Consider the following 24,909-nt stretch of genomic DNA (forward strand, 5'->3'; position numbering starts at 1 on the left):
GTGTTGGCCCTCAAACTTAGTGGTCTTTTCAGCCCAGACTCATTGCACATTGGACCCTGAACTTTGCTTTCACTTGCACTAGTAACCCCCCTCTGTGCAGTGAAGATGGAGGATAAAACCCATGAGTGCTGATAGGCCTCCAGTGCCTTCCCACAGTTCCCCTTGGGTGGCGATGCTCAGGAGGACAAACAAGTTCCAGGGATGAAATATAAAGTGGCTTTGCCTACTGCACCACAAAGAACCATGGAACGTGCCTTTGGAAGTCCTAGCAATACACATGGGTGAATGTAGCACCATTAAGGGGACAGCCTCTTGTCTTCGCAATGTGGCAGCTCATGCCTGTGGTAGGCTAACCAGGTGCCGATTTGTTTGGTTGTTGAAAATTTGAAGTTAACTACTGTTAGAGATTTGTTCATTTGAATAGGTGGCAGCTTCTCGCTTCTGAGAGTTTCCCTAGTTTTCTTTGTCGATTTACACACACACACAAAATTGCTAAATTACAGTTGAATGCATGAGACTTAGGGTGTGTCTACACTGCAATAAAACACCAGTGTCTGCTCACTTGGGCTCATGGGTATATAAAATTGCAGTGTAAACATTTGGGCTTGGGCTGCCCAAAATCTACACTGCAATTTTATAGCCCTGCAGCCTGAACTCCATGAGCCCGAGTGAACTGAGACGGGCCAGTTGCCGGTGTTTTATAGCAGTGTAGAAATACTCTTAAATGACAGATTTTCAAAGGTATTTACTGTCTAAAGAATGCAGAGAGGCACCTGTGGCTAGATTCACAAAGGGACATAGATGCCACCAGAGTGATACAGTGAGAATGACTCTGTAGTCTAGTGCAGTGGTTCTCAACCAGGGGTATGTGGAGGGTGACCAGATGTCTCTATTTTATAGAAACAGCCCTGATATTTGGAGCTTCGTCTTATACAGGTGCCTGTTACCCCCACCCCCTGTCCCAATTTTTCACACTTGCTATCTGGTCACCCTAGGTACATGTACTCATGGGGGTAAGCAGAGGTCTTCCAGAGGGTACATCAACTCATCTAGATATTTGCCTAGTTTTACAACAGGCTACATAAAAAGCACTAGTGAAGACAGAACAAACTAAAATTTCATACAGACTATGACTTGTTTATACAGCTCTATGTACTGCACACTGAAATGTAAGTGTAATATTTATATTCCAGTTGATTTATTTTATAATTATAGGGTAAAAATAAGAAAGTCAGCAATTTTTCAGTAATAGCATACTGTGACACTTTTGCATTTTTAGGCCTGATTTTGTAAGCAAGTTGTTTTCAAGTGAGGTGAAACTTGGGGGTATGCAAGACAAATCAGCCTCCTGCAAGGGGTACCATCAGGGTTGCTGGGACAATTTGCTGGGACCTCATGAGGTCCCTTCCAACCCTGATATTCTATGATTCTATGAATTTGTATAGTGGGGGTGCTGAGAGCCATTGAACCAAACTGTAAACCCTCTATATAATGGAAACCACTTCAAGCCAGGGGGTGCAGCAGCACCCACAGCACCTGTGGGTGCAGTAGTCTGGAAAGGTTAAGAGCCACTGATCTAGTGGGTAGGACATTCATGTGGGAGACCCAGAATCCAATCCCCCTGCTCCACTGATTATTTATACAAACTGGAACAGCTTTAACAGGAGAGACTAAGGGAGGCCCCCATGAGACGCTCATGATAGGAAAAAAACCTAGTCTAACACTCACGGGGGAGGTGCGAGACTCTTCCTTATCAGCTAGAGGGGGAACTTGAGCCGGTGGTCTCCCACATTGTGGAAATCCACTAACCACTGGGGTACAAGCTATGAGGGCAGTGCTGCTGCTCTTTGCTAGAAATGCTGTGGGTGGGAAGAGCTCACGGCTTAGAATCCCAAGCAGAGATAGGTGCTGAACTCCCTAAAATGGGGAGGAGGAGGCTTAAGACACCTCACTCTCCTTGGTGTCTCCCATTGGCTGGCTTAGGTGGCTCCGTGTGCTGGCTTTTGTGGATTCCATTCTTCAGCGGTTAGACCGCGGTATTCGGTGTAGAGAGCTTGAGCGCATGACTCAGGCATTGTGTTCCCGCAGTTTTCCAGACAGCAGAAAGTTAGGCATTGTGATGCTGAGTATTGCAATACCTAAGTCCCATTGTGAATCTAGCCCATAATATTCAATGAGATTTAGGCCCTTAGGTGCTTTGGAAATCCATGTAGCTGCCTACCTGCATCTTTAGATGTCTAAATACCTTTGAAAATCTGGCCCTTAAGTACCTAAGTCACTTCTGGAAAGGAGAGTTAGGCCCTGTCATAAATATAAAGGGAAGGGTAAACCCCTTTGAAATCCCTCCTGGCCAGGGGAAAGCTCCTCTCACCTGTAAAGGGTTAAGAAGCTAAAGGTAACCTCGCTGGCACCTGACCAAAATGACCAATGAGGAGACAAGATACTTTCAAAAGCTGGGAGGAGGGAGAGAAACAAAGGGTCTCTGTCTGTCTATATGCTGGTTTTCTGCCGGGGATAGACCAGGAATGGAGTCTTAGAACATTTAGTAAGTAATCTAGCTAGGTATGTATTAGATTATGATTTCTTTAAATGGCTGAGAAAAGAATTGTGCTGAATAGAATAACTATTTCTGTCTGTGTATCTTTTTTGTAACTTAAGTTTTTGCCTAGAGGGATTCTCTATGTTTTGAATCTAATTACCCTGTAAGGTATCTACCATCCTGATTTTACAGAGGTGATTTCTTTACTTCTATTTACTTCTATTTCTATTAAAAGTCTTCTTGTAAGAAAACTGAATGCTTTTTCATTGTTCTTAGATCCAAGGGTTTGGGTCTGTGGTCACCTATGCAAATTGGTGAGGCTTTTTATCCAACATTTCCCAGGAAAGGGGGGGTGCAAGTGTTGGGAGGATTGTTCATTGTTCTTAAGATCCAAGGATCTGGGTCTGTAGTCACCTAGGCAAATTGGTGAGGCTTTTTACCAAACCTTGTCCAGGAAGTGGGGTGCAAGGTTTTGGGAAGTATTTTGGGGGGAAAGACGTTTCCAAACAGCTCTTCTCCAGTAACCAGTATTTGTTTGGTGGTGGTAGTGGCCAATCCAAGGACAAAGGGTGGAATATTTTGTACCTTGGGGAAGTTTTGACCTAAGCTGGTAAATATAAGCTTAGGAGGTTTTTCATGCAGGTCCCCACATCTGTACCCTAGCGTTCAGAGTGGGGAAGGAACCTTGACAGGCCCTATAGTCACTTTTGAAAATTTTACATTTAGTCTATATATTTTTGTTGTTTAGACTGTCTCAGTGAAAGCAGTTCAGTCAGCTGGGGAACTGTAGGAGCCGAAAACAAGAGCACTATTAAAAAGATTTTGTTAACAGCTCTTTCACCTGGACAGTCATGTCATGTCCTGCCCCCTTTGTGCCTATGCCCTAGGATACGGCCTATAAGTACATTGTCACATACAGGGAAAATAATAAACTTTAAAGGTAAAGCCATCAGCATGAAACAAATGACTGTTTTCTTGTTTGCTGCCCAGGTGACCACAGACTGCAGTGCTCTGAAAGAGAAATATGACTCCTTTTCCACCAAGGTAATTGAAGCTGGCATTCCAGTATCTTTAAATCTAAAGGTGCCAATTTTCTAAATCTTTAATCACGTTAGCCAATGTAACTCCTCGTGGGATAGATCTTGCCAGGTGCACACAGTCCATGGTAGGAGATAATGCATCAGAACCCTCCTAAAGATCTATGGCCCGGCAGAGTTGACACGCTCACTTCATGGGCCTTCCTGGGACACCTCCTATTTCCCCCTTGGGTCTTCCTGGCTCTGCTTTCTGGCAGGAGGAGGGCAGAGATGTGGACCCATGTTATCTCTGCTTCTCCCTAACCAAAACTCCAACCCATAGAAAGTGAGCAGTCTCGGTGCTCCCATACTCCCAGTGTGTGTGTCATGAAGACACGACCCTATTCCAGTCCTGTGCAACCAACTTGGCATCTCTTCTTCCCACCCCAACTCACTGTGTGATGTCCGGCTATGAGGACTTGGCTATCCTTGCAAGTTACAGCACAATAAAGGAGCCCTGGGCACACTAGCTCACTACCCGTCCACACTGGCAAGGCATGTAGAGCACTCTGACTCCGTGGCTACAGCGCTGCTGGTACTCCAAGATATTTGCTGCACCCTCGCTGGAGTACCGCAGCACCAGTGTGAACGAGGTGTTGCTTTACTGCGCTCTGATCAGCCTCTGGAAACATCCCATAATCCCCTTAAGTCAAGTGGCCACTCTTGTCATTGTTTGGAATCAGCTGTAGGAATGCGGAAATGCCCTTTGAAAGCTCCATTTCTGGCAGCCGGCTGCTTATCTGCTCCAAGACAAAGCAACCATTACTGTGAAATGCTGTGTGTGTGAGAGAGAGGTGTGGGGGGAGGGGGGTCTACTGCTGTCTGAACTTACAAGACAGCAAGCTGACATGCTCTCAGACCGCCCAAAACCCACTCTCTCTCCCCCCCCCACATACACACAACACACTCCCTGTCACACTCTCCCCTCCCACCTGCCACTTGCATGCAGGGATAGCTGCCCACAATGCACCGCTCCCAATGCCGCTGCAAGTGCCACAAATGTGGCCATACCAGTGAGCTTGAAGCTGTCAGTGTGGACAGACTGCAGCGCTTTCCCTACTGTGCTCTCTGAAGGCTGATTTAACTCAAAGTGCTCTACATCTGCAAGTGTAGCCATGGCTTGAATCTTCGTCCACAGTTATTTCAATGAGATAACCTTCCTCTGTGGCCCTGCCCATCATTATTTTCACCCCACAGGAGATTTGGTCTGGATCATGGTTCTTTAATCAAATACAATGATATCTTGGTAGGGACACTTTGGGTGAAATCCTGGCCCCATTGAAATCAATGGCAAAGCTCTGATTGACTTCACTCGGGTCAGGCTTTAGCCCAGTGACTCAAAAGGGATGAGGGATCGGGTCTTGAATGTGAGCATCAGCCTTACTTCCAATGATTGGTAATGAGGAAGAAGACAAATCACACTGGAGGGTAGTGAATGGGTCTGACACCTCCCCTGCCTCATGGATGTTGAATAATTCCTGTGTTCATTTGAAATGAAATATCCCTTTGACTGTCATTTCTCAATGGGGATATAATATGCATGTGCCTTCCACCGTCTCTGCTCTTCCCCACCCAGGAGTATTTGATTAAAGAAGGAAATTTAAGTAGAGGAGCCATTGATATGATTGGTGACGTGATGAATGAAGATGGTCTATTCCACTTGTCATTTCTTTACTCTGTTATGGTCTTTTCCACCTTCTCTGAGAAGAGGTGAGTAGAAAAGTATCTTTATTTACTTGCTTTGTAAGAGGAAGCACAATATGTCTATGGTAGGACCTGTCTAGGTATCCATCCATTATTCAATACATCCATTTGTCTGTCAACCTCCTACTATCTCATCCATTTGTCATCCCGTCTAGCAGTACAGCTGGCTGCCTTCTCTGAAGTAGGCACTAATGGTCTGAATTGTCATAGAGGGTAGGTGTTCATTACTATAGAGCTATAGCCATGAAAGGCTGGGGACACTTTCACAGGAGATGAGCTGGGCGTTACTGAAAGTGTCCACAGCTACTAACTGTATGAGTTCTGATGGAATTCAATAATTAACTCCATAGTGCGAGTATGGTTTATAGGCATATTGGACCGTAGCTGTGTCGTATTTCAGGAAGCCCTTGGTCAAATGATCCCAAATCGTGGTTCACTAATTCCACCCAGCACCCCCATGAGGCACACCTAATTCCAAGGCAGTCTGAGAACCATGAGGATTTTAGAGTGTTTAGAAGAGTTAAGCTTTAAACTGAGAGTTGGCCTTAAGCTTAATTACTGCAGACCTACCATTCCGCTCTAATAAAACACTTGTACAGTCACTGGGGGCTAGATTCTCTCTCCCATTATGCAAGCTCTGCTTATTACTCCTGTGACATTCTCTCAGATAACTGTGGTCAGAGGGTGTAACTGTTTGACTATCATCTTTTCCCCACCTTTCTTTCAGTTTCGATGAGATCACGGGGGGATTCGATCAGCTTCCGCAGGCTTTCTACCAGGATATTCACGGGGGCGTTATATTTAACTCCCCGGTAGTGAAGATACTACAAGATGATGACCAAGTGAAAGTGTTTTACCGCAGGCCACACACCTCATTCCCCTTATCTGTGACGGCCGACTATGTCCTTGTCACGGCCACAGCAAAAGCCACACGGCTCATTAAATTTTCTCCACCTCTTTCTGCTGAAAAGACCCGTGCCCTGCGTGCTATTCACTACGCAAGAGCCACTAAGATTTTTTTGATCTGTTCTGAAAAATTTTGGGAGAAGGATGGAATCTATAACGGGAGGTCAATCACTGATCGCCCCTCCAGAGTCATCTACTACCCCGGCCACAATTTCCCCAGTGGGGCGGGGGCGATCCTGGCTTCCTACACCTGGGTGGATGATGCTGAATTCTTCGTTCCCCTCGATGACGAAAAGTGTGTTGATGTGGTGATGGAGGACCTGGCAGAAATCCACCAGGTGCCCAAGAATTATATCCGGAAGGTTTGCAATAAACACGTGATCAAGAAATGGGGCCTGGACAAATATTCAATGGGAGGATATGTTTCATTCACCCCGTACCAGTTTGTTGACTACTCCAAGGCTTTGTTTCAGAATGAAGGGAGGGTCCATTTTTCAGGAGAACACACAGCCCAGCCTCACGCCTGGATCGAAACTTCTATGAAATCTGCTGTGAGAGCAGCCAGGAACATCCATGGTGCTATCAATGCATTGCCTGGGCGACAGCAGAAGAAGCTGAAAGACAATGAATTGTAATTAATAGTAATAATAATTATAATAAGGGTGATTGGGGACGCATCAGTACTGACTGAGGAATTAGAAATTGCACCGCAAATCACCAGGCATCACTGGATTGTGACTTTATGTGCAGCCCTGAAGTGGGGGTGCATAAGATTCCTGCACCAGGAATAGACTGCTACACTCACACTGCTGTACTGCCTCAGTCACTGTGCTCGGCCACCAGAAGGTGAAACCCAGGTTGTGCCCAGTCCCCTAACTCCCCCATGCTCCAGGAAGGCAGTTTGTGAGCAAGTAGCCTCAGTTACTCCTAGGTGTCCTACTCCAAGGTCTGGGTAGCCCATGTAGGAGTGTAAAGGGGGTTTCTACTCCCTCCGATTTCCCTGATCAGGCACATAATCTGAATCACATTCTAACCTCCTGGCTAGGTTGCATGGAAACTGTGGTTGTTCTGCCTCCCGCTTCTGGAGCTAGCCACAATTCCAGCACCCTTGCAGATCCTATCAACCACTCTGGCACTCCCCAAGGTGCAGAAGTGAATGGCTGCACAGAACAGTCTTCATCTCCAAATGGGTGGAGGGCGTTGAAGATCTCTGAGAAAAAAATTGTCTTGTAAAGCTCCTCTTGAGATGGGATAGATAGGTCTGCCTCAAAGACACAGGTCTGCCTCAAAGACACAGGTCTTCAGGTCTGTGCCTCAAAGACACAATCTGTCCATCGGTGATATGCGGTGCATAGCAGGAAGCCATTTAGCTCATCCTGAGCCTTGATTACAGTTGTGGTCATTCCATGGTCTACTTGGATGGAAGCTGGTGTGATGTATATAGATGTTGACTATTCCTTGGATAGATTGTTAATAACTACATGCCATTGTAGTTTGCAAGGGTAAAATCCAAATCCATTTTCCTCTTAATGACACAGGAAATTTTGCACACACCTCTGTTTACCCCAAAATCATGCCTCGCCACTTCTAACTCTAGCTAGAAAATTAAAACTATAGGAGAATATCAATCCACATCCCAAGGTATGAATCGCATTGTCTAAGGAATCCCCCAAATTTGAAATTGCTAGCTGAAGCATCCTCCTGGAAGATTGAAAAATAAGGGTAAAACCCTTATTTCCTAAACAGAGTGGCCCGTTGCATCCACTGATTGAATCAAGTCCCAGATATCTGAGTGGAAACTGCATGACTGAACTAACTAGAGAAAACAAAACAAAAAACAAAAACCCTTGCTGTTCATCCCCAAGAAACCGAAGGATGAAGGTCTTGATACCCCCAGAATATGAACCACCTGCCTTTCACCACAAATTAAACCCAAAAAACTTGTACTCATGTCTGCCTTATGAATCTGATATACCATCTCTCTACATGTGCCTAATCTGTTTTATTCCTCCAATAGTATGTCTCTTATTTTGTTGTAAACCCCAAGAGAAGGTGAAATGAAATGTATCAAATATAATCAAAGAATGTAAAAAACTTGTCTATGAATTGTATGGAAGAAGAAAAAAAGCAAACAGTGAAAGCTGTAAATACTTAATATGTATAGCTTTCGACTATTAAGAGGAATTACTTAAAAGGGGAAATTCTAATTAATAATGGGGGCTAATAGAGAAATACAATCTCTGAAATGAATAAAACCTAAAAAAATTATCTGACAAGAAAAAAATCCAATAAGTGCCATGAATGCTTTCTTCTGGCTATGGAAGGAAGTAGCAGAGAAACTGGAGGAGCAGGAATGTGAGAGAACAATGGTAAGTTTAATATAAAAATAAGACGATAACCATTCTCCAAAGACTGCAGGAAAGGGTATGAAACATGAGACCATTGAGTGGAACGTCTGAGTTCCTGAATACACCAAAGAGCTGCTCATCCCCAAAAATGTGACTGGATAATTCAGACAAGCCAGTGTGAACAACCTCTCTCCTCGTCTCACAGTTACCAGGACTAAGAGGAAGTGGCAAGAGACTGTATTTCTCTTTGCTTTATTAAATATAAGTACCTGTAAAGTTAGCTGCACTGAGTCTGTGCTCGCGAACTACCCCGAGAAGAACTGAATTTTAGGATTTTGATTGAATAATGCTAGATGCTGGTTTATTCTTTACATGTCCAAACTGGTGGGCTGAATGGAAATCTCAAAGAATAACTTTTAGGTAGGGTAGGTCAGCACAGAGTTCTATCAGAAAATGCTGGTTCAAAGGAACCAAGATGTTCTGTAGCATAAGCGCTGGCTTCCTCATTTGCCTGGAGGTGCTTGACCACCACTCTCCAGACTCCACCCTTGCCCCACCTCTTCCCACCCCATTCTACCCCCTCCCCTGAGCGTGCCATGCCCTTGCTCCTCCACCTCCCCCCAGTGCCTTCTGCACGCTGCTGAACACCTGATCACAGCAGAAGGGAGGTGGTGGGAGGGAGGGGGAGGAGCTGATTGGTTGGGTTGTCTGTGGGCAGGAGGCACTAGGGGGAGGGGGAGGAGCTGATCGGCAGGGCTGACATTGGGTGCTGAGCCCCAGAGCACCCACAGAGTCAGCGCCAATGTTCTGCAGGAATTTATTAATTCCATTACCATTTTCTATGACAGCAGACACATAGGTTAAAAGCTAGCTCACCAGGCAGCTAAATGGTAGGTGAGCTGTCAGGGTCTCAGGGACTCCTGGTTCTGAAGCAGCCTGTATGGCTGGCTGCGTGGGAGCCCCCTGGGCAGCCAGGAAGACCACCTATCTTTTCTGAACTCTTACAAGATTTATTATGAAATGGAAAATTCTATTCCCATGTAGGTCTACTTTTATATGATTTCTTCTGATGTTTTAAACTAGTCCCTCTCAAACTAATTAGCAGCAATTAAGCACATTCATCAAAAGCAGGAGATAAAGTGCAACTTTAATTCCCTTAGGAGTTATATTATATACATTAACTGTATTCGAAGTCCTAAAGAATTGATAACTGAACATTATAAAGTAACTGTTGTGAGAAAGAACTGTAGACAATTTGATTGTTCTGTGCTTGGCCCCAGCATTAGCCTATGTCAATTGCTTTCGCAACTGTATGTTGTATTCATTACGTGCCTGGAACTGCTAGCATCCAAACTTAATCTACAAGCCTTCTTTAAACTGTTGACTGTATACTCATAGACTTGATGGTGAATTAATAAAACTGTTTGCTTGCTTAAGAATAGCAAAATGTCCTGATTTGAGAAAAACTGTCCAAGGTTAAAGTTGACCTGAGGTGATCCTATCATTACAATTAGTAAGGTAACCATCCCTGGAGTTGGGGTGGCTTTATTAAATTTCATACACATACAAACTATAATATTTACCAAAAATAGGCAAATGTTATTTGTTAATTTTGGGCTTTAAAATCGAACTGGTACCTGGCAAATTTATAAAAGTTGACCCCGATTTATGCTTACACCAGTAGAGACTCTTGCAAAAGGCCCCTTGGCAAATAGATAGAGGGACCTTGTCACGGGCAGCACATAATGGGGGCCGGGGAGGCTAAGCTTTTCCAAACCCCATGCCACCAGAGGGCAGGGAGGAGCAATGGCGAATTTGGAGCCTCCTGAAAAATCTCCCCCACCATAGCCTTGGGGCTGGAGGAGATCTCACTCCCTGCCATGGCTTCAGAGCCACGGCGGGGGCACAGAGCTTTTTTGCTCTGGGGGCCACAGCAGAGGGGTAGCGGGGAAGGAGCATGCAGGGGAGGGGCCTTGAGTGGGAGAGGCAGAGTGGGGGCAGAACCATGGCGGGGCTGCAGGGGAAGGGGCAGAATGAGGTAGGGCCATGGACGGGGCCGTGGGCAAAATGGGGGAGCCCCAGCCAGGGCAGAGAGCTCTGCCATGGTCCTAGCTGAGGCTGAGAGCTTGACCCCAGCTGAAGCCAAGCTCTCATGCCCCCTGCTCCGAGCGCTAGGGGAAAGGGGGGGCTAAGAGTAGTGAGATGGGGCAGGGCCTCAGCCAGAAGAGATGAGTCAGGGGGGCAAGCCTCCCCAAAGGGAAGCATCACCCACCACCCATGGACCTCATCAATAGGTTCTTGCAAATGCCCACCCCACCTATTCTGGGGAGTACAAAAAAAAGGAGTTCAGCCAGAGACATTCATCCCCTGTCCTGGAGTTCCCAGACAAGCGAAACTTAGCTGCAGGGACAATATGGCCCGTTGAAGGCTAAGTATGGCTTTCCATGTCCTTCTGCATGGCCATATAGACCCTGCCCGGAGGCCAGCTCCAAGTGCAGAAGCTCCATGTCAGATTTTAGCCTTCTGGGATTCTCTCCGTCTATAGGAAGATGGAGCTGCTGCTGTTTGTGGACTTCCAGGCCATCAACCTGGAGAACTTCAGGAAAGAATTTTCTGTAGTATGTGGCTGGCGAATCTTGTCCATATGCCCAGGGTTTAGCTGATCGCCATATTTGGGGTCGGGAAGGAATTTTCCTCCAGGGCAGATTGGAAGAGGCCCTGGAGGTTTTTCGCCTTCCTCTGTAGCATGGGGCACAGGTCACTTGCTGGAGGATTCTCTGCTCTTGAAGTCTTTAAACCATGATTTGAGAACTTCAATAGCTCAGACATAGGTGACGTTTTTCAGGAGTGGGTGGGTGAGATTCTGTGGCCTGCATTGTGCAGGAGGTCAGACTAGATGATCATAATGGTCCCTTCTGACCTTAGTATCTATGAACTTCCTTGGGACTCGCCTCAGTATGTGACTCCCATCTCCACATACTTCTTCGTGGCTAACCAGTCATTCCTGAACATCAGCTACACCATTACCACTATGCTCCAGATACTGCTCTACCTCCTCTCCAGGAGGAAGAGTATCTCCTATGCTGGCTGCATCAGCCAGATGTACATCTTCCTCTTCCTGAGGATAACCGAGTCTGCCCTCCATGCCATGATGGCCTACAGCTGGTACTCAGCTAATTGCCACTCTCTGTGCTGCACCCTTATTAAGAGCAGGCTGATCTAAGCCAGGATGGCAACTGGCTCATGGACATGAGGCTTCTTCTTTGCCACAAGGTACATCAGTTTCACACCATGGGTCTAGTCTATTGCAGCCTGAACAAGATCAACTACTTCTTCTTTGAGGAGCTGGCCATTTTGATGCTGGCCTGCATGGACACATGGGTTAGTGAGGTGGTAAATTTCACTGAGGGGTTGATACTGCTCCTGACTCAGTTCTCCTTGATCTTGGTCTCTTAAGCATTCATCCTAATGGCCATCTTGTGGATCTGTCCAGCTGAGGGGAGCTCCTAGGCCTTCTCCAGATGCACCTCACACATCACCATGGTGATGGTCTTCTATGGTTCTGACATGTCCGTGCCCTTGGACTCCAGCTATTCTCATGGAGGTATTAAAATCCATCCATAAACTTCTGTTAAGTTCACCCTAAATCGTTTTCCTGTTCCCAGCTGGGAGATGAAGTTAAGTATTCCTGCCTGTGTGTTGCTGGACATAATTTCTGCAATGAATCCATGCTCGGTGTTCAGATCCATGGAAGTTAATCTACAGGGAACGTTTTCAGATTTGCAGTGTAATTGCAAAAATAGCTGTGGTGGCAATTCCTCTCTTCAGCCAAATCATCCTTGTGTCTCTCTTAGCATATCACTTACAAACATTTGCAAGTAGATGAAAATAATTGCAGAGTAATTATCAAGAATGTCAATGTTTTTAACCCAGCCCTTCCTGGTAATGCTAGGAGTTCCCACACTACCACTAAAATTCATTACATTACATACATACATACATGAACAGCCACCTTGTAGAGCTAGAATGTCAGAATATAGCTCCAGCCTGGCCAAAAATATTAGCTCAGACTGAGTCGGGGAAGGAAACTATACTTAGAGCTGGTCAAAATGTGTCAACCAAACTCTTTTCCCACTGAAAACAGTGCTTATGTTGACTATGCAATGTTTAATGGGAAAATCTCTTTGTTTTTTACTAAATAATTTCCATTGTCTCATGGAAAATTTACAAAATGGAATGATGAAAAAGTTTAATGTGAAATGGAGATTTTCAATATTTTTTATATTTCAAGGATTTGACTTCAAATGTCAGGGTTTATTTCTGGTTTTGGAAATTGAATTATGTCAGTATCCTCTCTTTGTTTTATTGCACTATTGGTACTTTCCCAACTTTTCTCTGCCTTTTTTTTCTTTTCTCTCTGCTTTCCAATGGAAAAATTGTAGGAAAGGTACAAAAGTGAAAGAAAGTAGAGAAAAACCCAAATTTGTTGGGGTTGGAGGAGGAGTTTTAGAAAGTAATGGAAAATAGGGGGAATAACATTTTTTACATATTTATTACCAACTGGAAAAGGGTGAAAAACCAAAATATGTCAAATAATTTTTTTCACAAACAAATCTTGAAGAAATGTTTTCACAGTTTTTAACTTGGAATACAGTAAAGGCATAATACAAGGAGTAATTGTCACCCTACTTTCTCATACATTTTATCTTTCCTCCCTTTTGAAAGGGTATAAAAGGGAGAGATCAGGAAAATAGTGAAAACGAAAGAGGAAACCTTTTTTTTCTCAGTTTCCAAAATCCAAGCCAAAATGATGCTTTAATTCAAAATGTGAGACATGAGGCAAAATTCACCATTCATTGTTGAGTGCATATTACCTTTCAAGACCATTAGAGCTAAAAATGAAATAAAATTTCAAATATTTTGAAATGGATGGCCAAGCATCTCAAACAGGTGATTAAGAGAAAGCAGAAAGCCTACAAGGAATGGAAGAAGCAATGGATGAACAAGGAAAGCTACCTGGTGGAGATCAGAAATTGGATGGATAAAGTGAGAACTGCCAAAAGCCAAGCAGAGGTGGACCTTGCAAAGGAAATTAAAACAAATAAGAAAGGTTATTTAGCTAGCTAAGTAAAAAGAAAGCAGGAAGGAAGAAGTGGGACTGCTAAACATTGAAGACATGGTGGAGATTAAAGATAATTTAGGTATGGCCCACACCTAAATGCTTTGCCTAAGTTTTTAATAAGGGTAATGAGAAGCTTGGGGGCAGTGCCGGAGTGACACCTGAGAACAAGAATATGGAAATAGAAATGACCACATATGAGGTGGAACCCAGACTCAAACAGCCTGTTTGGACCAAACTAGGGGCCCCAGATAATTTCTGGTTTCAGAGTAGCAGCTATGTTAGTCTGTATCTGTAAAAAGAAAAGGAGTACTTGTGGCACCTTAGAGACTAACCAATTTATTAGAGCATAAGCTTTCATGAGCTACAGCTCACTTCATCGGATGCATACAGTGGAAAATATAGTGGGGAGATTTTATATACACAGAGAACATGAAACAATGGTGTTACCATACAGACTGTAACAAGAGTGACCAGGAAAGGTGAACTATTACCGGCAGGAGAGCAGGGTTGGGGGGATAGGGGGGAACCTTTTGTAGTGATAATCAAGGTGGGCCTTTTCCAGCACTTTACAAGAACAGTAGGAGGGGAAATAAACAAGGGGAAATAGTTTTACTTTGTGTAATGACACATCCACTCCCAGTCTTTATTCAAGCCTAAGTTAATTGTATCCAGTTTGTATCCGGCAACTAGCGGAAGTTACTAGATCGCAGGCCCTGGTTCTCATGGGAGACTTCAATCACCCTGATATCTGCTGGGAGAGCAATACAGTGGTGCACAGACAATCCAGGAAGTTTTTGGAAAGTGTAGAGGACAATTTCCTGGTGCAAGTGCTGGAGAAACCAACTAGGGGCACAGCTCTTCTTGACCTGCTGCTCACAAACGGGGAAGAATTAGTAGGGGAAGCAAAAGTGGATGGGAACCTGGGAGGCAGTGACCATGAGATGGTCGAATTCAGGATCCTGACACAAGGAAGAAAGGAGAGCAGCAGAATACAGACCCTAGACTTCAGAAAAGCAGACTTTGACTCCCTCAGGGAACTGATGGGCAGGATCCCCTGGGAGAATAACATGAGGGGAAAGGAGTCCAGGAGAGCTGGCTGTATTTTAAAGAATCCTTATTCTGGTCACAGGGACAAACCATCCCAATGTGTAGAAAGAATAGTAAATATGGCAGGTGACCAGCTTCGCTTAACAGTGAAATCCTTGCTGATCCTAAACACAAAAAAGAAGTTTACAAGAAGTGGAAGATTGGAGAAATGACCAGGGAAGAGTATAAAAATATTGCTCAGGCATGCAAGAGTGAAATCAGGAAGGCCAAATCACACTTGAAGTTGTAGCTAGCAAGAGATGTTAAGAGTAACAGGAAGGGTTTCTTCAGATATGTTGGCAACAGAAGAAGAAAGCCAAGGAAAGTGCGGGCCCCTTACTGAATGAGGGAGGCAACCTAGTGACAGAGAATGTGGAAAAAGCTAATGTACTCAAAGCTTTTTTTGCCTCTGTCTTCACGAACAAGGTCAGACCACTGCACTGGGCAGCACAGCATGGGGAGGAGGCGACCAGTCCTCTGTGGAGAAAGAAGTGGTTCAGGACTATTTAGAAAAGCTGGACGTGCACAAGTCCATGGGGCCGGATGCGCTGCATCCAAAAATGCTAAAGGAATTGGCGGATGTGATTGCAGAGCCATTGGCCATTATCTTTGAAAACTCATGGTGATCGAGGGAGGTCCCGGACAACTGGAAAAAGGCTAATGTAGTGCCCATCTTTAAAAAAGGGAAGAAAGAGGATCTGGGGAACTACAGGCCAGTCAGCCTCACCTCAGTACCTGGAAAAATCATGGAGCAGGTCTTTAAAGAATCAATTCTGAAACACTTAGAGGAGAGGAAAGTGATCAGGAACAGTCAGCATGGATTCACCAAGGGCAAGTCATGCCTGACTAATCTAATTGCCTTCTGTGATGAGATAACTGGCTCTGTGGATGAGGGGAAAGCAGTGGACGTGTTATTCCTTGACTTTAGCAAAGCTTTTGACACGGTTTCCCACAGTATTCTTGCCAGCAAGTTAAAGAAGTATGGGCTGGATGAATGGACTATAAGGTGGATAGAAAGCTGGCTAGATTGTCGGGCTCAACGGGTAGTGATCAATGGCTTCATGTCTAGTTGGCAGCAGGTATCAAGTGGAGTGCCCCAAGGGTTGGTCCTGGGGCTGGTTTTGTTCAATATCTTCATTAATGATCTGGAGGATGGCATGGATTGCACCCTCAGCAAGTTTGCAGATGACACTAAACTGGGAGGAGAGGTAGATACGCTGGAGGGAAGGGATAGGATGCAGAGGAACCTAGACAAATTAGAGGATTGGGCCAAAAGAAATTTGATGAGGTTCAACAAGGACAAATGCAGAGTCCTGAACTTAGGACAGGAGAATCCCATGCACCGCTACAGACTAGGGACCGAATGGCTCGACAGCAGTTCTGCAGAAAAGGACCTAGGGGTTACAGTGGACGAGAAGCTGGATATGAGTCAGCAGTGTGCACTTGTTGCCAAGAAGATCCAATGGCATTTTGGGATGTATAAGTAGGAGAATTGCCAGCAGATCGAGGGACGTGATCGTTACCCTCTATTTGACATTGGTGAGGCATCATCTGGAGTACTGTGTCCAGTTTTGGGTCTCACACTACAAGAAGGATGTGGAAAAATTGGAAAACGTCCAGCGGAGGGCAACAAAAATGATTAGGGGGCTGGAACACATGACTTATGAGGAGAGGCTGAGGGAACTGGGATTGTTTAGTCTGCAGAAGAGAAGAATGAGGAGGATTTGATAGCTGCTTTCAACAGGGGGTTCCAAAGAGGATTGATCTAGACTGTTCTCAGTGGTAGTGGATGACAGAACGAGGAATAATGGTCTCAAGTTGCAGTGGGGGAGGTTTAGGTTGGATATTAGGAAAAAAATTTCACTAGGAGGGTGATGAAGCACTGGAATGTGTTACCTAGGGAGGTGATGGAATCTCCTTCCTTAGAAGTTTTTAAGGTCAGGCTTGACAAAGCCCTGGCTGGGATGCTTTAGTTGGGGATTGGTCCTGCTTTGAGCAGGGAGTTGGACTAGATGACCTCCTGAGGTCCCTTCCAACCCTGATATTCTATGATTCTATGAAGCAATATATCCGAAAATGGGGTCATGCAGGGAAAATGTTTGGGAACAACCATCCTAGAACAAATTTTGAAAGAGAGAGTAATTAAAGGCTTAAAAGATAAATGGCAATAGGGATAAAATACAACATGGTTTTACATGGTTTTACAAAAGGCAGATCATGCTAGACCAAACCTGAATTCTTCCTTTGAGAAGATAGTTATTTTCTAGACAAAGGAAATGCAGTAGATATAATGTAACTTGATTTCAATAAAGCATTTGATACAGTTACACTTGGGGAAATTTTCATTAATTTGAAGAAGCTGGGGATTAATACAAGAATTGAAAGGTGAGTAACGGTCTGGATAAAGGGAAGACTACAACGGGGCATACTGAAAGGTGAACTGTCAGGCTGAAGCAAGGTTACAAATGGAGTTCCTCAAGGATCGGTCTTGGAACCAATCTTATTTAACCTTACCTCAATGACGTTGGCATAAAAAGTGGGAATGTGTTAATAAAATTTGCAAATTACACCAAGTTGGGAGGTATTGCCATTGTGGATGAAGACAGGAATATTGTACAAGAAGATCTGGATTACCTTGAAAACTTGAGTAATAGAAATGGGATGAAATGTAGTAGTTCAAAGTGTAAGGTCATGCACTTTGGGACCAACAATAAGAATTTTTTCTGTAAACTGGAGACTTACCAGTTGGAAGTGACAGAGGAGGAGAAAGACCTGGGTCTGCTGGTTGATCATAAAATGACTATGAGCTACCCATGTGATGCGGTTGTGTAAAAAGGCTAATGCAGTCCTAGGATGCATCAGCAAGGTATTTCCAGTAGAGACAGGAGAGTGTTATTTCCATTGTACAACATGCTGGTGAGACCTCATCTGGAATACTGTGGGCCATTCTGGTCTCCCATGTTTAAGAAAGATGAATTCACATTAGAACAGGTGCAGAGATAGGCTACTAGGATGATCAGAGGAATGGAGAACCTGCCTTATGAGAGAAGATTTAAGAAGCTTGGCTTGTTTAACTTAACAAAATGAAAGTTGAGGGGAGATATGATTGCTCTCTATAAATACATCAGAGGGACAAACACCAGGGATGGAGAGGAGTTCTTTAAGTTAAGGGCCAATGTGGGCACAAGAACAAATGGATATAAACTGCCTATCAGCAAGTTAAGGCCTGAAATTAGATAATCATATGAATGAAGTTCAGGAACAGCCTTCCAAGGGAAGTAGTCGGGTGCGGGGGGGGAGGGAGGGGAAAATGACTTGTTTCAAGACTGAACTTGATATGTTTATCGAGGGGATGGTATGATAAGGTGTCCTACAGTGGCATATGGCCCATCTGCGACTGCTATTAGTGAATATCTCCAATAGCTGAAGATGGGATGCTGAAGAGGGAGGGCTCTTTGTTAGTATAAAGAATTCTTTCCCAGCTTAGCCCACATACTTAGGGTCTAACTGAACACCATACTTGGGGTCAGGAAGAAATTTTGCTCCAGGTCAGAGTGGCAGAGATCCTGGGTTGTTGTTTTTTGGGGGGGTTTGCCTTACTGTTCAACATGAGGCATGGCTCACTTGCTGGTTTGAATTAGAATCAGTGGTGGATTCTCTGTAATTTCAAGTCTTAAAATCAAAATTTGAGGACTTCAGTAACTCAGCCAGAGGTTGGGGTCTATTACAGAAGTGGGTGGGCGAGGTTCTGTGTCCTGTGATGTGCAGGAGGTCAAACTAGATGATCACGACAGGCCCTTCTGGCATTAACATCTATGAGTCTATGACACTGAGGAAATAAAGATTTAAAGTTGTGCTTTTGAAACAAGGCACCAAAATGTCTTTAGCTCTGCTTGAATAGAAATGCCATCCAAACATCTTCCTTTCTCTGTAGGATATAACAACTATGTGTCACAGACAATTGGCTTTGCTCCTTGTGTCATATATAACTGTCTCTGATACCAAGTGCACTGTATATTCCTTGTACTAATCCTAGTTATTTACATGGATTTTCTCCAATTCCATGATCTGGGTGTATGGTAAAATTGGAATATGGAAACACCCGAGCCGTTTGAAATTCAGAAAACTGGGTGCTACACAGAACCATAAGGTCTGATCCAGTGAGGTTCTGAGTGCCCTGAGCAACTTGCAGGACTGGACCCTAAATAAAGACTGGGGAGTTTTTGCCTTTTTTATGTGTCTAGTCAAAGCCATAATTTGCACGGTGATTAAAGTATGTGACTATGAAAAAGGGTATAAAGTATCACAACCACTATTGGGTTCAGCAGAGCACAGAGGATCAAGGGGGGAAGAAAGAGATGAAGGGAAAAGCAGGTGCTTTCCAGGTAAGAATGGAGGGCTATCAGATTCAGAGGGACTTGAGGAAAGGGCAGAGCCTCTCAACACCCACACGTTCTTTGATCCTAGTCCCATGTACCTGGAACGTGCTGACTCAACCCACAAGCTGTGCTGAATACATCATAGGAGGAAGCCCTTTGATCTCCAAGCTTTATTATACATGGAGCTAGCAGTTCCCTAGAGGCTATTTATCAGCCAGGCTAGTTGTATGTATAAAGCGAGAGGGCTTCCCTGATGACTTGAGCTTCCACCTGAGACATGGACAAGTTCTGTGAGTGAAACTTCTCTTAAAACTTTTGCAGAGGGATGGGGATAGGTCATTTTGGGAACATCTTACTCTACCGATGATATTCAATTAACTTTCCTGTTTCACACCTTTCTCCTTCTCTTGTTATGGTGTTTCTCATTTTGTCTTATTCTTTCTCTCTTTCTCTTTTAGTCATTTTTCTCCCATTATCCTTTACTTCTCTTTAAGTGTGGCAGACAACAGCACTAATGGCATATTTTTGGCCTCAATTACACAGGAAAATCATTTGTGGTTTTTGCATTTTTAATACAATGAAAATCATTACTACTTATTGTGGTACACTGGAGTAATAACTCTGCTCTGTCCAAACTGGGAACCATTTTTTGTTTCAGAAGGTGGAGGAATTATCTGAGGTGGGGGAAGTTATTCTAGGCCTTGTCTACACTTCAGGGGAAATTTGATCTAAGCTACGCAATTTATGTGAATAGCGTAATTCAAATCGATGTACCTTAGACCTACTTACCATAGGGTTCACACTATGTGATGTTGACAGGAGACACTCTCCTGTCGACTCCCCCTACTCGTCTCAATCTGGTGGAGTACAGGAGTCAACGGGAGAGTGATCTGTGGTCGATGCATCAATTGCCACTTGTCGATCACCTGGTAAGTGTAGACAAGCCCTTAGATTTGATTTTGACCAAGGAAGGGGAATGAGTTGTGAATGCAAATGTGGAAATGTAAATTAATTTTACAGCTGATGAAAATGTATCATATGAAGAATTACTCAGCGGAAAATTGATTTGCTTTTCAAATAAAAAATGTTCATGGATTTTAAAAATTTGTTTAGAAAGTCATTTTTAATAAAGTGAATAGTGAATTGTTGTGGGGGTTTTTCTGTTTGTTTTCAAAAATGAAAATATTTTAGAAAAACTGAAAAATGATTATTTTCCAGGGTTTTTGGCTTGCTTTTTGGTCAGTAAAACAGAACATTTCCATGAGTATTTCTGAGAAAAAAATGAAACCAGTCTATTATAAACAAATAATAAAAAACAAGGAAAATACAATTGTCTGTCTAGCCCTAATTCACTTTATTTCTGCATTGGGGAATTTTTATTTGCAAAGCCTTCACATTGTGTCAGCGGGAAGGTTCTATCAGTCAACTGACTTCTTCTGTTACTCCTCCATAGTGCAAGATACCTGACTTGGTGGCATGTAACTTGGGAAGGGTCGATGCCAGATCCACACTTTGAGTGAGACTACTTGTATAGACTTAGATGGAGGGGATGATTAGCCTGTGACAATGAGAGACTCATGGTGTACGGTTATAGAGGAGAGGGAGACTGGCTGATGATAATGTGTTGATGTTAATCACCCTCTCATTTGACCCTTGACAATGCGGTGAACCTGATGATCCAATGCTTGCAGGAGATCAGGGCATTTATGAGGATTAGCTGCTTGAGGTTCATTTCAGATAAGAGAGAAATAGCTTTGGTAGGTTGGGGGAAACAAACATAGGAATTGTTCAGCTGTATATCACTGCCCACAATGGAATTGAGTTGGACATGACTGGAAAAAAATAATAAAAGAAATTGCAGGTGTTTGCTTAGATCAAAGATTGCTGCTAGATGCTTAGCGGTCCAACATAGCCACTATATTTGTTTTCCTTTCCTCTTCCACTTACTTCACTTGCCTACAAACTAATTTCATATCCATCAATAAAGCAAAAATGAAATTATGGTGATCATTCCAACCCATGCATCCTTATGTCCCTTCCTCCAGGAATACCTTATGGTGTTAGAGGGCTCCATACCATCCCCAAGATGGCTGTTCCTTTCAGGAGCAAGTGAACACGGAACTCATGTGATGTGTAGGACTTTATTCTCCACCAGGATGAATTCCATCCACATTGTTTTTATGTTCCCAGCTGAGCTCTGAAGGCAAGCACTCCTGCTTGCCTGTTGATGAATATAACTTCTGCCAAATAATCTCTGGTTGGTGTTTAGCTCTGGCGGACATCTCTAGTTCTGCAGTGTAATAGCGAATATATCGCTGGCATCAGAACTTTTCTCTCCAGTCCAATCATCTGCATGTCAGTCCTATCGCATACAAAAGATAAGGAAAAGGATGCTGATAATTGCAGAGTAAGAAGAGCCTAGGTGTGACTAATATAGCAATCTCCTGCAATATCCTGGACAAACCTTATGTAATTAAGCATCAATATTTTAGGAGTTCATTGTCTTAAAATGCAAATGTTTATATATTGTTGTGGGATTATAGGGGACATTTCTAGGGAGGAGACATGGTGAATGAAACCTTGATAAGTGTTATGATCTTCAAAGGACTATTTGAAACAATGTGAATGTTTAATGTTAAGGGAGTTTCCCAGGAAATCCACAGGGGAAAGGGTATGCAAATATAGCACTTCCAGTTGTTCAAGTTTGCAGCCCTTTGAAGCTAAACCCTGAGGAGAAAAGCATTGCCTACAAATTATCTATTCCCAGATCAAAGACCCTAGATGTATAAAGGCAGGACTAAACTTTTAATGAGGGTGCTTGTCCTGAGGAACAGCTGTTATGAACTTGTGATCACAGAAACCTGCCTTGGTGGGGTTTGTAGGGCTGTTCACCTGCCCTTGCTGGAGTTAGGGTGGTCTTTGGTAAGCTTTCTGGCATGCATGTCTAAGTTCTTTTATTGTTTTTAGTAGGTTTTCTCTGGTTATGTCTACACTGGCAATTGCATGACAAAACTTTTGCCTTTCAGAGGTGTTAAAAAAAACAACACTGAAAGACAAAAGTTTTGCCAGTGACAAGCACCAGTGTGAACAGTGCTTTGTCAGCAGGAGTGCTCTCTTGCCAACAACACAAATGCCGCTCCTTGGAGTGGGGGGAAGATTTTTGTCTGCAGGAGAGCCAACAAGCAGCAGCTACACTGCACAACTTTTAGCAGCACGGCAGTAGAGACACAGCCATGTCACTAAAAGCTGTGTAGTGTAGATGTAGCCTCTGTAACGCTTTCACCTTAAGAATAAATGTACTTGTTTAGAACGAGCTTTGTGGTGACAAGTGGACAGTTATGCTGTTTATGATATCTGAGGAGAAAGCAAAGTAGGCCTGCTGGGCAGTCTGACTTGCTAGGGAATTCGCAATGTAGGCAGGCAACTGTGTAGCCCGGAAATACCCCAGTCAGGAAGGAGGGAGATGCAGGTCTCCACCCAAGAGAGGTGAAGGCTGGGGAGCTGTAAGCCTCAGGGTGAGGAAGGGGAAAACACAGGTGCAGTTGCCCTGAATTGTGACACACAATGTTCAAGTATCAGGGGGTAACCATGTTAGTCTGTATCCACAGAAACAACAAGGAGTCCAGTGGCACCTTAAAGACTAACAGATTTATTTGGGTATAAGCTTTAGTGGGTAAAAAAACCCACTTCTTCAGATGCAGCAATGTTTAGTGCCTTCAACCCAGATCTTCCTGGAGTTCTCACACTGCTGCAGGAAATACATTACATAAGTGTGTTTCTACCTGTGGAGACCCTAAATAATTCCTGGTCTCAAAGGGTTGGATATGTTTTGTGCTCAGTTAATTTCAGTCACTCTGAAATATATGGCTCCATCCTCACCCAGAGTCATGGATTTAATGGGCAGACAATACTGGTTTTTAAGGAAAATTTAAGAGTGCCTTATTCTTTCAATACCACAAAACAAATATTAAACTTTCCATTTTTAAAATTATATTTCAGTTCTGAAGAAAGGTTCTAGGAAACTGAATTTCTCCTCCTGACCTTCAAAGCTGTGTCTACAGGACAGTTCCTACCATGTTGGAAATTAAGTTATAACAGATTTGTTCCCAGACCTGTTTGTAACCTGGATCCGTTTGGTACTCTAAATGAGGCACTATCTATGTCTCCAGACATGGAAGATACTCCCCCTCCATCTTTTCAGTGACTCAGTTCTTGGGCTGAATTGAAGCTTGGACCAAACGTAGCTTTTTATCTCCCTGATCTGGGGGATCTTTGTCTGCCAGTGGTGTAAACTAAAGGAGGTTCGGAGTTGCTCCACTTTATACCAACGGCCAAAGAAAAACTAGAGGAGGCTCAGACATCTTCTACTTCACCACAGAAATTACAGAATTGTAGGGTTGGAAGAGACCTCAAGAGTTCTTCTAGTCCATCATCTCTGTGCTGAGGCAGCATGAAGTATACTTCAACTATCCCTGACAGATGTTTGTGCAGCCTGTTCTTAATAACCTACAATGGTGAGGATTCCACGACCTCCCTAGGTAACCTATTTCAAAGCTTGGCTATCCTTACAGTCAGGAATTTTTCTTACTATCTAACCTAAATCTCTGTTGTGACAATTCAAACTGATTATTTCTTGTCCTTTTCTCAGTGGACATGAGAACAATTGATCATCATCTCCTTCATAGCGATCTTTTACATGTTTGAAGACTGCTATCATGCTCCCCTCAGCCTTCTCTCCTCTAGAACAAACATGCCCTGTTCTTTCAACCTTTCCCCATAGCTCATGTTTTCTTACCCTCTTATCATTCTTGTTGCTCTGCCCTGGACTCTCTCCCATTTGTCCAAATCTTTCTTAAGTGTGGTGCCTCAAACTGGTCACAATACTCCAGCGGAGGCCTCACCAGTGCCAAGCACAGCAGAACAATTGGCTCCCATGTCATACATCCAACATGTCTGTTAATACAGAATGACATTTGCCTTTTCACATGGTTGACTCATATTCAGTTTGTGATCCACTATAACCCCTCAGATCCTGTTCTGCATTATTGCTACCTAGCCAGTTCCCCCCAATTTTGTATGTGTACATTTGATTTTTCCTTCCTAAGCATCGTACTTTGCACTTGTCTTTATTGAATTCTTTCTGTTGATTCAGACTAGTTCTCCAATTTACCAAGATCATTTTCAATTTTCCAAACCCATCCTCCAAAGTGTTTTCAACCCCTTCCAGTTTGGTGTCACCTGTCAATTTCATAAGCATAATCTCTACTCCATCGTCCAAATCATTGATGAAAATATTATATAATACAGTACCAAACAAAGACCTCTACAGGACTCCACTTGATACATCCTCTCAGTTTGACAGCAAACTATTGATAACTACACTTTAAGTACAGTTTTTCAACCCGTTCTGCACTGACCTTATATCCATTTCACCTAGACCATATTTCCCTAGGTGTTTTTAAATGAGAATGTCATGTGGGATTGTGTCAAAAGCCTGACAAAAGTCAAGATATATTATGCCTTGCAAGAGACATTTATTTCAGTGGCAAGTGGCCCATAGGTACTGTCAGAGAGCTCTGGGGTATAAAGTTCACCTCTTTTTTGTTCAACAATGCTGCCTACACTAGCATGGGAAGGAAGTGTGGTGTGGGTGCTGTAAAGGTTGCTCTGAACTATACAATAGAATTTAGATAGTTGATTTGATCTTTTAAAGCTCTAAGTGGATTGGGAATTGGATATGTGATGAACC

At 43.6% G+C, this 24,909-nt stretch overlaps 1 protein-coding gene across 3 annotated transcripts in view; it reads left to right on the forward strand.

The window, feature by feature from the left end:
* Positions 1-24,909, forward strand: part of LOC311530567 (L-amino-acid oxidase-like) — a 50,548-nt gene that overhangs the window by 15,971 nt on the left and 9,668 nt on the right. The window contains exons 5-7 of one of the 3 annotated variants that reach the window (XM_084647359.1): positions 3,530-3,583; positions 5,192-5,325; positions 6,047-9,266. The exons of 1 other annotated variant lie outside the window; for it this stretch is intronic. In XM_084647359.1, the coding sequence (XP_084503485.1) occupies positions 3,530-3,583; positions 5,192-5,325; positions 6,047-6,860 (1,002 nt within the window). In that variant the 3' untranslated portion in view covers positions 6,861-9,266. Of the gene's footprint in view, positions 1-3,529; positions 3,584-5,191; positions 5,326-6,046; positions 9,267-19,403; positions 19,451-24,909 lie in introns of those variants that run through there. One more of the 3 variants, XM_084647358.1, reaches the window with a different exon arrangement.

This window comes from Lepidochelys olivacea (genome assembly GCF_965140295.1).
Source record: "Lepidochelys olivacea isolate rLepOli2 genome assembly, chromosome: 14".
Lineage (NCBI taxonomy): Eukaryota > Metazoa > Chordata > Testudines > Cheloniidae > Lepidochelys > Lepidochelys olivacea.